The following is a 14,111-nucleotide window of genomic DNA, read 5'->3' as shown; positions in this document are numbered from 1 at the left end:
TTTCAATAATGAGAGACTAGTAGAAAGTATAAGAAGCTTTAATGATACAACAAATTAATTTTGGCGTATGACTCCATGATATGATGACGCTCTGCTGAGATGATGAGAGGGCGTCGTCAGTGAAGAATAGGATAGGAAATCCCCCATAGGGAATTCTTCAATCAGGAGTCATGACGATGGTGGTGGTCAGGGGAGGAGGTGGGGCAAAAACTGCTTCAGGATGATGATCAGCAACTGAGAATGACACATGGCACATACACAGCACATAGCAAACAGAGTAAAACATGGACCCTGATATACTACGCTGATTAGGTGATTGGGATCAGCTGGAGAGGAATACCTTGGGCTGATTGGTTATTGCCACATGTGTGGTAAACTGTGAATGGATGAGGAGACACCATCAGAGAAAGGGGGCGAGCCCAACAATGAATGGGTTATACAACCTCAAAGAAAGGGGGCGTGCACTGTGATATGACGAGAGCTGGGCGTTGGCTGTTAAGTAGTCTTCATTATTGAAAATAGTCCAAGACATCATTTAATCATTCACCAATCACATCCATTTCTCACAACAAGACGGCCCGTTTAAATATGGCTGCCTGCACTGGTCTTACTCTAATGCTGCCTCACACACCGCTGCTGCTGCTGCTGCTGCCAAGCTTGGCCTCCACCACCCCAGCCTCCACCTTTCTAAAGCTTGGCCTCCACCACCCCAGCCTCCACCTTTCTAAAGCGTGGCCTCCACCACACCAGCCTCCACCTTTCTAAAGCGTGGCCTCCACCACCCCAGCCTCCACCTTTCTAAAGCTTGGCCTCCACCACACCAGCCTCCACCTTTCTAAAGCTTGGCCTCCACCACCCCAGCCTCCACCTTTCTAAAGCTTGGCCTCCACCACCCCAGCCTCCACCTTTCTAAAGCTTGGCCTCCACCACACCAGCCTCCACCTTTCTAAAGCTTGGCCTCCACCAGCCCAGCCTCCACCTTTCTAAAGCGTGGCCTCCACCACACCAGCCTCCACCTTTCTAAAGCTTGGCCTCCACCACCCCAGCCTCCACCTTTCTAAAGCTTGGCCTCCACCACCCCAGCCTCCACCTTTCTAAAGCTTGGCCTCCACCACACTTTACTTTACTTTTACTTTATTGGCAGACGCTTTTATCCAAAGCGACGTACAGAGATTATGTACAGCACAGCAATAAAAACAGATAGAAAAACAGTAAAAAACCAGCAGCAGACAAAATGTATAGACAGCAGTAATAAAAACAGATTCACAACACAATCAGATGAAACAAAATACAAAAGTGTATACAGAGAGGGGGGGGGACAATCTTTGCAATGGCATGATGAAGTTTCATAGCATCCAGGTAAAGAACAATGAAGTGACCCACTTGTAGTTCGACCTGATTCTGGCTCTTGGAGCCCTCGGCACTGTGAAAAACCTATAAAAGTAAGAGAATAGAGTTTGACTATTCTACTACTTGATATTTGAGTTCCCCTTTTGGAGTAATTTTATCTCTGTGTTTGTAGTTCCTCTCACTGTAGTAGTGCTCCTCATGATGCGGCGATGTGCCGGAGATGTTGCACTGAAGCACAGTCTGGCCGAATGCCTGGAGGACAAGGACTATGAGGAGCTGCTACAGACGGTACAGACAGGTCTTCCCCTCACAGAGAAGCCACAACGCGTTGTTATTGTCGGGGCAGGAATGGCTGGACTGACGGCTGCCAAGTTATTGCAAGATGCAGGCCACAAGGTACATGCAGCACTTCCTCACTTTAAAACTGGTGCTATTTTGGCAGCTCACGTCATTACCTATATTTCTTAATAAACAAACCAAAAAAATCAAATAAAGATTTTTAATTTGGGAACGAACTGCAACGATAGCATATTTAGTGTTATTATTAGAAGAAATAGTAGTAGTTGCATTATTAAGAATAGGACTATGCATGGAATTGTTTATGTTAATCCTTGTTTGTATTAGTTGCATTTAGATGGCGAGGAATGTTACATCATTCTGTCACTCCTCCAACATGGTGGTGTGTCCCTGGTAACATCTTAACATGTTAAAATGCCCCACTTTTAAAGTCGAGCTGTGTTCTCACTCCAGGCGTGGTAGTTTCTATCTGACCAAGGAGGCAAAAAAGAGTGATTGAAACAAATTGGAGTGTGGACGGAAACATCTGGTTACAGCCTGGGCCTTAACACGGTTTTGGTCTATATAGCTAATTTAACCTTTTCATAACAACTGTAGGCGGGTAATTTCTTATATAACTCACCCGTTTGGAGTAAAATAGATGATAGAAAAGGGGGTGATTGACAGGTCGCCTGTCCAGTGATCGCGCAGCTTGCCGATCACGGACCAATAGCAGGCGGAGCTGCGGCTCTGGGAAACCCCCATCTCACGTGAGCTGCGTAAGGACTCAACCCATTCCCTCCCTCTCGGCTGACGAAAAATCAAGATGGCGACGGCCACCGAGTCAACTCAAAGTGGGCGCCCAAAATCAATGGGATAGCTCTGTCCCTATTTTTGGGTCAGTGGTCACCACTCTCCAGACAAGTAAGTTACATTGTGACTTACCTGGATGTTGTGCCGTTTGAACAAGGTCACCATATTAGAGGCTGACGGTCGTGTTGGAGGCCGGGTGCACACCTACAGAAATCACCAAGAGGGCTGGTATGCTGACCTGGGGGCTATGAGGATCCCAAGTTATCACCGGTGAGTAAAACCTATCTCAAAGTAATAATCTCTGATATTTTCATATGAATAAACGTCTGTTTTCATTCTCTCCATTTCCAATTGATATTACACAACAATGATCCAATATCCAGTTAGTGGAGGTATAAAGCACTTGCCGACCAGACACGGGTTCAATTCCCGGCACTGGCACATCCGGGTCGGTCAGATATTCCTACACAGACACAACTGGCCGTGTCTGCGGGTGGGAAGCCGGCGGGGTATGAGTCCTGCTCGCTGCACTAGCGCCTCCTCTGGTCGGTCGGGGGGTGCCTGTTCGGGGGGAGGGGAACTGAGGGGTATAGCGTGATCCTCCCACGCGCTATGTCCTGCCGGTGAAATTCCTCGCTGTCAGGTGAAAAGAAGCGGCTGGCGATTGCACATGTATCGGAGAAAGTGTGTGCTAGTCTACAACTGTCCCCAGATCGGCAGAGGGGGAGGAGCAACCACCGGGACAGCAGGAATTTGCCAAGTACAATTGAGGAGAAAAATGGGAGAGAAAAATCCATTAAAAAAGAGAGAGAGACAGGAAATACATGCACGGAGAGAGGAGGATGACATGTGACAAAGGTCCAGGGACATTGGATGTTTACACAGCGACAGATGCCCAGACATGGCTGACGCCGATTAATCAGCTGTATGTGTCAGCCCCCTAAGGCTTGTGCCCTATAGCATCCTACAATGGAGCTGATCTTTATGTCCAACCTGTTGTTAACCTCACACTTTACAGGGTGTCCGGGTAGTGTAGCGGTAGATTCCCAGCCAACCAACATGAGGGTCGCAGGTCCGCGGCCCCCGTGTTACCTCCGGCTTGGTCGGCCATCCAAACAGGCACGATTGGCTGTTTCTGCGAGTGTATGTGTCCTGGTCACTGCACTGGCGCCTCCTCTGGTCGGTTGGGGCGCCTGCTCAGGGCGGAAGGGAAATGGTGGGAATAGCGTGATCCTTCCACATGCTACGTCCTGCCAGTGAAGCTCCCCGCTGTCAGGTGAAAAGAAGCAGCTGGCAACTGCACATGTGTCGGAGGAAGCATGGTGCTAGTCTATGGCTCTCCCCAGATCGCACAGATCTGTAGAGAAGCAGCGGCCGGAGGAAATTGGCCAAGTACAATTGGTGAGAAAATAGGGGGGAAATCAGAAATAATAATAATAAAAACTTACACTTCATACTTTTTGTCCATAAGCATTCACTTTACCCCCTACACAAATCTTACAATTCGTCCCATGACATAAATGATTAGCCTGAGCCACTTGACAATAAATGGGAGGACCCATTTATTGATACCAAAAAGCTAGGCTACACCTAGCACCATTAATTATCCTGTTCAATATCACCTCAACAGTACGCACTTACTGAGGACAAGGGGGAACATTTCTCGTTCACTGTCCCAGCCCAGATGTTTGCAGTCACTAACCTCACTAACCTCTGGCCTCTGGGCACATCACCTCTTGTCTCAACAGCATTGTCCGCTGGTTTGCTAAAGAACTGGGGATCAAGCTGAATAAATTCATCATGGAGGACAGAAACACCTTCTACCTGGTGAACGGGCTGCTGAGGAGGACGTACGCAGTGAAAGCCTTCCCTGACATCCTGAAATACAACCTGCCGGAGAGCGAGAAGGGGCGGTCAGCCGACGAGCTGTTACAGCAGGCTTTGCAGAAGGTTCGAGAAAGAGGGAGGGGTGAAGATGATTGTGTGTGTGTGTGTGTGTGTGTGTGTGTGTTGTGTGTGTGAGAGAGAGAGAGAGAGAGAGAGAGAGAGAGAGAGAGAGAATTGGAGTGTGGGTATAGTGGTTTGAAAGAATCCATGAACAACCTTTTGACCATTCAAACTGTTCTTGAGCAAGATACTGAACCTGTTCATTCAGACACTCTGAAGATACTGAACCTGTTCATTTATAGAAACTCTGAAGATACTGAACCTGTTCATTCATAGACACTCTGAAGATACTGAACCTGTTAATTCATAAGACACTCTGAAGATACTGAACCTGTTCATTCATAGAAACTCTGAAGATACAGAACCTGTTCATTCATAGACACTCTGAAGATACTGAACCTGTTCATTCATAGACACTCTGAAGATACTGAACCTGTTCATTCATAGACACTCTGAAGATACTGAACCTGTTCATTCATAGACACTCTGAAGATACTGAACCTGTTCATTCATAAGACACTCTGAAGATACTGAACCTGTTCATTCATAAGACACTCTGAAGATACTGAACCTGTTCATTCATAAGACACTCTGAAGATACTGAACCTGTTCATTCATAGACACTCTGAAGATACTGAACCTGTTCATTCATAGACACTCTGAAGATACTGAACCTGTTCATTCATAAGACACTCTGAAGATACTGAACCTGTTCATTCATAAGACACTCTGGATAAGAGAATCAGTGCCTAACATCTAAAATGGGTTTAATGGATTAGACCCATAGGCGATTGGAGCTGATGGGTCATTATGTGTAAACCGAACACCACTGAAAATGATCTTAATATACAAATGATATTTTTTGCAGGTGAAAGATGAAATGATGGCACATGGCTGCTATGCTGCATTGAAAAAATATGACCGCTATTCTGTGAAGGTAAAGCAATGCCTTAATGGATAAGAACCTGCTTTCTATGTCTTCCATTTTATTTTTCACTATACTCCATTATACGTAATAGTGTTCCATTGATGATCAGCATAGTGTAACTTTGACAGTTGCGGATTGGTTGCTTGTAATGTTTTTTAATCTGCATGTTAAAATCTAGACGTAACTTTTATCCTCGGAAATCACAAAATGTGACTACAATAGAAAAAGGATCCTCTCTCTGTAGATTGGCCCAGATGAAACTTAGGTCACAGGCAGGATTTTTTTTAGCCGCATAGGAAATTATGAATTGAGGAAAATCTTCTTGCTGCAAAGGAAGTGATTAATCAAAAGTAAAGTGCAAAAATTACGAATTACTTTAGTACTAACTGCTAAAGTACTTAAATAATGTGCTAAATACAAGTGCCTCCTAAACGAGGAAACCACTCTGTCCAGAGAATGCTGGACTCACCAACGATTGGCAACTCTCTCCACCACTTCTACCCCAGCAGACACTAAGAAGAACACATTTAGTTTACAAACAACATCATATTACGTTACAATGTAACGTGATGTTACAATGTAACGTGATTTGATGTAACGGTTACATGATTTACGGCTTTTGAAGTCAGTCAAACAAGCAGTCATTGCTATTTGGGGCCACCAATGTACAAGGTTTCCTATAGTGCAGCATCATCACGGCTCACCAATTTTTTTTTTTTTATTCATTTTTTTTACTTTGCCATGTTTATTTTATTTTATTTTATCTCAAGCCTTTTCAGTCTGGAAAGTCTTAAAAGGATGGCTTTACCGATAATCAACCCACTTTGTATCATTATAATCTCAGTAATATAAGCACATGGGCAGTGTTTACCTTCTCTCTGTTTTCCTCACAGAGTGCTCCCATTTCCTCCTCTGGCAAAGCGCTCCGTTGTGACGCGCTTTACGTCACAACGGCGCTGCGGTCGGAAGTTCTGCTCGAGACTCGGAATCTGCTCCGAGGGCGGCTGTTATTGGGTTTTTTTCTCTTTTAAGTATGCGCATGGAGGATCACATGGAGAATGTAATTGCCATTACATGCTGACGAAGGGCTTGGGCCCGAAACGTCCATTGTGTTGGCATTAAATCTTTAAACTTGGAGTGCTGTCCTTTTCGTTTTTTGAATTAGACTTTGTTTTTGGGGATCCAGCACCCAGTTTACATAGCCTGCTACTAAGTAAGGAGTTGAGCGCGTTATCTTCGATTTTCTACTAATCCCATGGAGAGCCTTAACGAGCCTTAATGACTTGCATGGTGGGGGCGGAGTTTCTGCAGGAAAACAGAGAGAGAAGGTAAACACATGCCCATGTGCTTGTAAGATGATTAATGATACAAAGTGGGTTGGTTATCAGTAAAGCCATCCTTTAAATACAAATGTATTTAAGAGCATTCCATGGCACGATGTGGAAAACATTTGTTTTTTTCCCCCACAGGAGTATCTGATAGAAGTAGGTGGTCTGAGTCGAGAGGCGATAAGGATGATTGGAGACCTGCTGAATGAAAACAGCCTCCTGTACACGGCGCTCTCCGAGATGATCTACGACCAGTCCGACGTCAACGATGATGTCAAGTAAGAGCAAAAATCCCTTGCGGGTGCAGGCGGCGTATAAATGCCAAAGACAAAAATGGCAGACAACATAGCCAAAAAGTGATTGAAATAAAAACATTGACAGAACTCACCGTTTTTAACACACAAGCAAAACAATGGCTGAAACTGAAACAAGCCTGTGAACATTGACTTTTAGTATTGTACTATTTTAGTTTTGTGTCCTTATCTGTTTTGTGTTTTTGCTTTTTGTTTTTGTCTTTATTTTGTTCTGTTTTATATGGTTCGTTTTTAACGGTTTGGTACTGTTTTAATTGTTCTCTTGAACTTTTGTTTTAATAGTAAAGGCCTAACCAGGGACAGGGGTTGCAAATTAGCCTTGGCTAGAAACCTGTATGCATGACATCTGTTTTGTAGGTCATATGAAATAATGTTCAATGCATTTGTCCCTGTTCAATAAACCAAAAAAAAAAGAAAAAAAAAGAAAAGAAAAAAAGACATTGCACATCTCTCTATGCATGTATACAACAATCGTAATTTGTCTTCTTGTCTTTTAAGTTACGATGAAGTGACCGGCGGCACAGATCTCATCCCCCAAGCGTTTCTCAGCGTCCTCCAATGCACCATCCACCTCCACTCTAAGGTCAAACGCATCAGCCGATCAGAGAAAGGTGTCATCATATCGTATCAGGAGGGCAACCAATCCTCTTTGACCCACCTGGCTGCCGACACTGTCCTGGTAACCACCACAGCCAAGGCGGCCCTCTTCGTCGACTTCCAGCCCCCTCTCTGCGCCCACAAGATGGAGGCCCTGAGATCGGTCCACTATGACAGCTCCACCAAAGTCATCCTCACCTTCAGCAAGAGGTTCTGGGAGAAGGACGGCATCAAAGGAGGGAAGAGCATCACCGACCGGCCCTCCCGTTACATCTACTACCCCAGCCACAGTTTCCCAAAAAACAAGAGCGTAGGCGTGCTCCTGGCTTCCTACACCTGGTCTGATGATGCCCACCTCTTCGAAGGCGCGAGCGACGAAGACCTGAAAGAGCTGGTCCTGAAAGATTTGGTGCTGATCCACGGCGAGCAGGTCAGGTCTCTCTGCACAGGGGTTGTGGTGAAGCAGTGGGGCGTGGATCCTTACAGCCTGGGTGCGTTTGCTCTCTTCACTCCCTACCAACACTTGGATTATGCTAAGGAGCTCTTCCAAAGTGAGGGTAGGGTGCACTTTGCTGGCGAACACACGGCCTTACCTCACGCTTGGATCGAGACAGCAATGAAATCCGCAATCAGGGCTGCCAAGAACATCAACAACGTGAAACCTTTGAACACTGACTGGCCTGGAACTCAGGGCAGAGAAGAAGAGCTCTAGAGCAGCGTTTCTCAACTGGTGGGTCGCGGGGCCGTTTTGATTGGGTCGCGGACATTGGCCCAAAAAAAAAAAAAAAAAAAAAAAAAAAAAATCATATTTCATTTGAGTTAAATTCCGATTATTGAAACTGGATTAGCCTGACCAGTTTTACTTGTTTAACAAGGTGAAGCATATTCTCTGCCTGTAATTCAAGAGAAGTGTGAGGGTAAAATAATTGATTGACTGCTTATTGATAGATTGTTGAATAATGTAGACTCTGTTTAGTTATGAGCTAATTAACATGCATGGATAAATTTAAGCTATTTAACTTTATGGGCTGGGAAGCGGTTTGTTATGTTTAGGAGGGGAACCCAGCTGGAGAACAGTGGATAACGTGTTATTTTGTCTTCCTGGTGTAGAGAGGATTTTCTGTTTCAGTTTGTTGTAAGAACAAGGCTTTTATTTTGTCTTCATGGAAAATATCCCGTGGGATTGAACCGGCCACCTCATCTGTGCCAGGGGGGTGGCTGGGTATAACTGAGATGTAATGTTTATGTTCGGGGCACAACACTTGGAGGTTGTGACACTCTGCAGAGTTTTTGAGAATTGGAATAAAAAAATCTTTATTCATTACAAACGAGCAACTCATTAATTGGTGCATCAACAAGGCATTTCATCTGAATTTTCCCTAACAACTTGGGGGCTCTGTCCGGGATTGTAATACTTTTTTGCTGGACCAGGCTGTGAACGGGGAGTCGACTGATTGATCATCTCCTGTTGCAGGACCTCGAACCTCGTTTTAGCTCACGAGTGGAGGGGTCGGCCCGCCGCGCAGCCCTGCCCGGTGATTGAGATCTACAAAAAATCCGGTGAGATGTGTGGAATGCATTGTTGTTGATTGACCAATTGTCGCAAATTTTGTTTAGCTGAATACTGTTATACAGTTGGTTTTAAAACATAGGTAATTGCAATTTTTGGTAAAAGGTACAGGTCTGGGGGATTGTGTAGTGGAGAACGGATGTAACTTCTGCCTGGGCAATTCATTGCCTTTGAGGGGAGTGCGGGGTCCCGGGGATGCTCGCGTGAGATAATATTAAATAAAACTCACTATTGCCGTTATCGGATATACTCACTGCCGAGAGGGTGAGGCGATGCGTTAGGTTAGAACGCACGTGTAAGAGGAGCTTACTATTAGCCGACTCATATTTGGGCAAGATTTAGAGAAGAAAAAATCGGCCTGTTTGTCGACGGGCAAACAGTAACACGCGGGTTGAAAGGTATACCTGGCGTCGACGTAAGTTGAAAGGTATACTTAGCGTCTAAAAACTGCAGTAGTGGAAAAAAAAAACACATACCCAGACCTGAATTCTGTGAGAGGAGGTATAAAAATTCACAAAACTTACTTTGATTTGGGTTTTAAGGTTTTATAAGTGTTTTGAGTAAGCCGGCCGGCAACATAAGAGGGTGTGTTTATTTGTATGGCAAATCAATGGTGGGTTTACTGTTTGTTTTGAGGGCAGTGGTCTATCACACACACACACACACACATACACACACACATACACACACACACACACACACACCTACATCCACGCACACACACACACACACACACACGCACACACAGACACACACACAGACACACATACACGCACACCCACAAACACCTACAGACACACACATACACACACACGTACAGATACACGCACACATATACACACCTCTACACACACAGTAGCCTACACCAAATCATATCAGTTAAAATATATATGTGTATGTTTTGATTGATTGGTACCAACATTTCTACATTTGGAGCCATATATATATGTAGAAGGTATAACAGCTATGGTCTAACTTGTCATTCAAAAAAAAAAAAAAAAAAAAAACCCCAAAAAAAAAAAAAAAAAAAAAACAACAACAACAGACAAACAACAAAAAAAAAGAAAAAGAAAAAAGATGGGAAATAATAATGACAAGAGCTTGGAAAGGGCTGACATGGAAGCCCCCAACATCAAATTCATGAGAAAAAACTATGGAGAAGAAAGTGTTGAACAGGTGCCAATCTGGGTGACATATTTTGGGTTCCCAAATGCTGGGAGTTTTAGTCTGCACCAGTTGGAAATACTCAAGGCTAAAATGATTGAGTATGGGGAAAAAGTAAAAAAACAAAACAAGAAAGGTGAATTGAAAAAGTTCCAGCCAGACTGGATTTCATTTATGAAATGGGAGCAGGAGGCGAGAACCAGGCATGACAAATCTCGTGTGAAAACAGATAACGCAGCTCGTGTCTCCCAATGTGTTTCAAAGGTTCTTGATCTGGAGTTGGACGGTTGCCCACCCCGAGCAGCGCAGCCACCACCGGCTGTCCAGGTTGTGCAAGAAGCGGCTGGAGCAGCGGCTGGAGAAGTGCAAGGGCCACCCTTCTACATGCTCCCAATCGCATCTTTTGGAGCAGTGCCAATGCCAGCAGCGCCACCCTCCTATGTCCTCCCCAGCACAGCAGCACCAGCAGGCAGCTCAGGATTGCCTCCACCGACACAGGCAGCTTCACTGTATCCCACAGATGAACTCCGTGCGGCAGAAGAGAAAATGGGACACCTGGATGAGCCCAGCGCTTCACCCAGGACAACGCGATCTGGAATGGAATATGCATTCAAACCAAGCGGCAACCTAAGCCGAGATGGCCGCCGTGGGCAACGATGTCGAACCCCCAGCATGTCTCGTGCTTCAAGCCAGGGCCGTAGCGCCCCAGGAGATACAGCACCTGGAGCACAATCCGGTAAAGAGCAGCACCCCACGGAAGACAGTGCGTTCCTGCCTGCCGCCTCTGCATTTGGGCATACTACAGCACCAATGATAGAGGTGGCAGGACAAGATGGAGTGATTTTAGTCCACCGCCCGTGGGGACTAGAGGATATGCAGAAGGCCGCGAGCCTCCTCCCTGACCCAGCAGTTGTGGGAGGAATAAAGTACAATGTGGAATTAAATGCTTTCTGTCAAGAGCATCGCCCCACGTCAGCTGAACTGAAACGCTTGCTGAGGATAAACATGCAGGTGAGCAAATGGCAGAGAGTGGGGGAGGGGCTGCCAGCAGAAGACGTGAGAGTGAGGAGAGAAGAATATGCACATGTTGACAATGCTGCATACAGAGACATGGTTAAAGGCATCTGTGACCGCATGCTGATTGCTTTCCCACTTCATATCAACATGAAGAAAGTGACAGACACTAAGCAGAGGGAAGATGAGGATGTGCATGACTTCCGCTTCCGTCTCACAGAGGTCTTCAACAATTGCAGCGGCATGGAGGCGCCAGGTGAGGCAGCTTGGGGAAACGCAATTGTGGGAACATATGAAGCCCATTTGCGCAACGTTTTCCTCATGAACATGAGACCAGAACTCGCCGAGAGCGTGAAGAACCAGTGCATCGGGTGGATGGGAGCAAAACTTGAGGACATTGAGAAACACGCGGCTCATGCTGAGAGCCAGCAAAAGGACATTGAGAAGAGGACCAAGGACAAGCGAGAGATTGCGATGCACGAGAGTATGATGACACTGCTTTATAACACCAACACCAACCCGCAGACAGGCCGGGGGGGAGTGAGAGGACGAGGGTGGCCACGACAAAGAGGACAGTTTGGTCGCGGAGGGAGAAATGGCAGAGATGGGAGAGGTCGACAGCCAGGAGGGCAACGTCAGCCTTTGGGGTGGGACCAATGCGCTCGATGTGGCCGCCATGGGCATTGGAAAAATGAGTGTCCCGACGCCCAGAATGGACAGTTCGATGCCCAGAATGGACAGTTTGAGACACCAAGGGGACAATTCCAACCTGGACAGTACCAACAACAACAAGGGGGATTTATGCCAAACGAGTCTAACTCTAACTGACTAGAGAGGGGTGTGGCGCCGTGCCAAGACCAGACAAGAGCCTCCACTACAGGACATGAACAGGGAAGTGTAAACACACACACATGCTTACACGCTACAGCTGTTCAAAATACAATAGATAGGCTTGAAAAAACACTGCAGCCACCAACTGACTCATACATTATGTATAGGGACAGCGCCCACAAGGCGTTGCCACAGTTGCGGCTCTTGGTAGACGGTGAGATGATACAGTTTTTGGTGGATTCAGGGGCGTCCGAGAGTGTAATCTGTCATAAAGCTCTGTCAAAAAAGCCAGCTCTGAGTGGGCGTTGGGTGAAATCAATTACTGCTTCAGGTAACATTGTGGATGAAAATTACACTGTGCCACTGCAGTGTGTGGACGAGGCTCAAGGGAAGATAAAACACTCTTTCCTGTACTCGTCTAGCTGCCCCATGAATTTGTTGGGGAGAGATCTGATAATTCGTTTGGGCATCTGTTTAATCTCCACACCTGAAGGGCTACAGTTAAAAAGATTGACAGAGCTGGATTTAAATGCAAATTACACAATGGTGAAACAGGACCCTATGATTCCATTGTTCATCTACCAGTGGAAAATTGATAGTTCCACCTCAGCCGGCAAAGTGATTACTGATTTGATCAGTAAGGCCAAAGCTAGATGTCAACCAGGAGCCCAGCTGGTGAAAACTGACAACTTCATTACACATGTAAATACAGGCCCAGATGAAGTATTTGAAATACAATGGGCCAAAAACAGTGGTGAGAGGGAGGAACTCACACTGAAAACAATGTTTTGGTCAGCTAGTCGATGTGCGATTTCGGTTTCGTTAACGGAACCTAAGCCGCACACCGACCAAAGGGAACAGTCACACAATGATAAATGTTTTTTTGATGTAAAAGATTCCTTTCCCCACGTGGCCCTGGCCAAAGCGGCTGAGGATGAATGGCGTGATCTGGGCCCGTGGGTTAAGGAATGCGAGGACATCACCTCTTGGAAGCGGACAAGCGAGGAGGATGTTATGGTTGCTATCAGGCTTGATAGCACCAATGTTTTCAAACAAACCTTTGGTGCAGTGGTGCACGCTGATAAGGTGGTATCATTAGCAACCACAGCCGCTGGAGAAGTCATTTCAATGACAAGGGATGATCAAATGGTCAAATGTGACATATCAACAATTCCTGAACTTTTTGAGGTACCTGAGGGTTTGTGGGCAAGAGGGAAATATGATGTGGGACTGATCAAAAGTATGGAACCAGTGGTGATAACCCCAAAATCCCACTATCGACCAAAAGCAAAACAATATGCGCTTAAGCAGGAAGCTGTTGATGGTATTACACCGGTTTTCGACGCTCTGTTGAAGGCGGGGGTAATCATTCCCTGCGAAGCGTCTCCTGTGCAGACACCAATATTTCCAGTCAAAAAGATCCGGGACAAGGGCGCCCCAGATGAGTGGCGTTTTGTCCAGGACTTAAAGGCTGTAAATGATGCGGTTCAACAACGTGCACCGAATGTACCAAATCCATACACTATTCTGTCTCGCATTCCTCCTACATGTAAATATTTCAGCGTGATCGATCTGAGCAATGCGTTTTTCAGTGTGCCGATTCACCCAGACAGTCAGTTTTGGTTTGCGTTTTCGTTTAAGGGGAAAACCTTCACCTGGACGCGTTTGTGTCAAGGTTATGCGGAATCACCTACGATCTACAACCAGGCCCTCCAAAATGACTTGGAGGACCTGGAATTGACACAGGGCAGCGCCCTTCTCCAATATGTCGATGATATAATGATCGCAGCGCCCACGGAGGATCAATGCAAGACAGACACGTTGAAACTGATGCGACACCTTTATGACGGAGGTCATAAAGCGAGCGCTTCCAAACTGCAGTACTGCCAGAAAGAGGTTGTGTTTCTAGGTCATGTGATCACTCAAAATGGCAAATCCTTATCGCCAAAGAGAAAACAAGCGATACAGGGGATTCCAAA

The 14,111-nt window shown here is 45.9% G+C and overlaps 1 protein-coding gene across 1 annotated transcript in view; it reads left to right on the top strand.

Moving 5' to 3' along the window:
• LOC310778134 (L-amino-acid oxidase-like) overlaps nt 1-8,441 on the top strand; it is a 12,436-nt gene extending 3,995 nt beyond the window's left edge. The window contains exons 4-9 of the mRNA XM_083638480.1: nt 1,523-1,746; nt 2,597-2,709; nt 4,188-4,389; nt 5,255-5,323; nt 6,784-6,920; nt 7,455-8,441. Of these exons, the coding sequence (XP_083494606.1) occupies nt 1,523-1,746; nt 2,597-2,709; nt 4,188-4,389; nt 5,255-5,323; nt 6,784-6,920; nt 7,455-8,265 (1,556 nt within the window). The 3' untranslated portion in view covers nt 8,266-8,441. The remainder of the gene's footprint in view (nt 1-1,522; nt 1,747-2,596; nt 2,710-4,187; nt 4,390-5,254; nt 5,324-6,783; nt 6,921-7,454) is intronic.
• The last annotated feature ends 5,670 nt before the right edge of the window (nt 8,442-14,111 follow it).

The sequence above is a fragment of the Poromitra crassiceps genome (assembly GCF_964638095.1).
Source record: "Poromitra crassiceps genome assembly, chromosome: 6".
In the NCBI taxonomy this organism is placed as follows: Eukaryota; Metazoa; Chordata; class Actinopteri; order Beryciformes; family Melamphaidae; genus Poromitra; species Poromitra crassiceps.
Note: the sequence above shows the minus strand (reverse complement) of the source record. Positions and strands in the feature narration are given on the sequence as shown.